This window comes from Solanum stenotomum, chromosome 11, assembly GCF_019186545.1.
Source record: "Solanum stenotomum isolate F172 chromosome 11, ASM1918654v1, whole genome shotgun sequence".
Taxonomy (NCBI): Eukaryota; Viridiplantae; Streptophyta; class Magnoliopsida; order Solanales; family Solanaceae; genus Solanum; species Solanum stenotomum.
In genome coordinates this window covers 28,124,869-28,126,466 of record NC_064292.1, presented here as the reverse complement: position 1 = coordinate 28,126,466, position 1,598 = coordinate 28,124,869, and the positions used below count along the sequence as shown (strand labels likewise).

Here is a 1,598-nt window from a genome sequence, read left to right as displayed (position 1 = left end):
CACCACCTCCTGTATTGGAGGGTTCAATCTTCGCTAATGCTCCACACTAGGTTTACATTCACTATCAAGCCGAATCTTTTGAGTACATATGCCAGAAGAATTCCTACTATATCGGCTACTGTCCATCCAATAGCTTTTATATGTTTCTGCAATACTTCAAGGAGCAATTTTACCTGCCCTTCAAGCAAATTAGTTGCGATAATCACTGGTCAGGTACTATTGGCTCCTAAGAAGGCATACGTTAGATGAGAGGGTAGGGCTTTTAACTCCAAACTTGGTGGTTCTTCTGTTGATGGCTTTGCAGGATGACTTTCCCTATTTTTCAGGTCGATATCCAACTTGATTGGATTCATTGAATATACTTCTAACCCTGATAAGGTAGGTACCACTTCCTCATATCCTTGAACTTTGGATTCATCATAGTTGGCAAGTACATATTCAAGGGGTTCATTCTTGTGCATTAAATGGCTGACACTTGCCACTGCCTCATCTATAACATCCTCTGTGGACACCACATGGATATTACTTGGTTGCTTCATGGATTTACAGATATTGAAGGTCACCTCATCATCATTCATACGGAACTTTAATTTCCAACTTTCAACATCCACCAATGCTCTCCCGGTAGCTAAGATTGGCCTTCCCAAAATATTAGGGATTTCAGCATCTATCTCGCAATCCAGAATCACAAAATCGACCGGAAAGATGAACCGATCTACTTTTACCAATATGTCATAGAGTATCCCTACGGGGTACTTGATTGATCGATCAGCCATAAGGAGTCTCATTGTGGTTGCCTTTGGTTCACCCAAACCAAGTTGCTTATATTTTGCATAGGGCATCAAGTTAATGCCTGCTCCTAAATCACACAAAGATTTAGCGAATTGGAGCATGCCAATTGTGCATGGGATTGTGAATCCCCCAGGATCTTCTCTCTTAGTGATTGACTCATTTGTCATAATTGCGCTGCAACTATGGGTCACCTCAATTGTTTCATACTCCAAGCTCCTTTTCTTTGTAACCAGCTCTTTCATGAATTTGGCATATCCCGGCATTTCAAACAATGCTTCTAATAGAGGAAGTTTAATTGATAAGTTCTTGATTACTAACAAAAAAACTCATCTTCATTCCTCTTTTTCAAACGTTGAGGAAATGGTGGAGGCATTTTATGCGTGACTTTTGGAACTTGACTTTGTTGCTCTATATCCTCTTGTGGTTCTTAGGCAAGGTTTTGTGGACTATGCAATTCTCATTCCTCTATACCCTAGCTCTCGTCCTGCGTTCGAGGGTCATCATCCTCCATCACATTCCCTTTCGCCATCTTTCCACTACAGGTAACCACAGACAGCCCTTTTTCATTATCTTCCATCACTGTCTTGGATGTCAATTGAGTTAATAATAGACTCAATTGACCTTCTAGTGTTTTAATGGCATCAGCATGAGAATTCACTATACTGTTCAGTGATGAAAACTCATATCTCATTCATTTTAGCAAATTATCAGAGCCCTCAACTTTATCAAGTATGTGTGACAACAGATCATTTACCCGAGGACTACTTGTGCTCCCTTTTGACTTTGGGATTTCTTTAAAACCACAA

The 1,598-nt window shown here is 40.2% G+C and overlaps 1 protein-coding gene across 1 annotated transcript; it reads right to left on the bottom strand.

Annotated features, from left to right (window-relative positions):
* Positions 1-209: 209 nt before the first annotated feature.
* LOC125845808 (uncharacterized) lies at positions 210-1,055 on the bottom strand. The gene has a single exon (XM_049525331.1). It carries the CDS (start codon positions 1,053-1,055, stop codon positions 210-212), a length of 846 nt encoding a protein of 281 aa, XP_049381288.1.
* Positions 1,056-1,598: the final 543 nt, after the last annotated feature.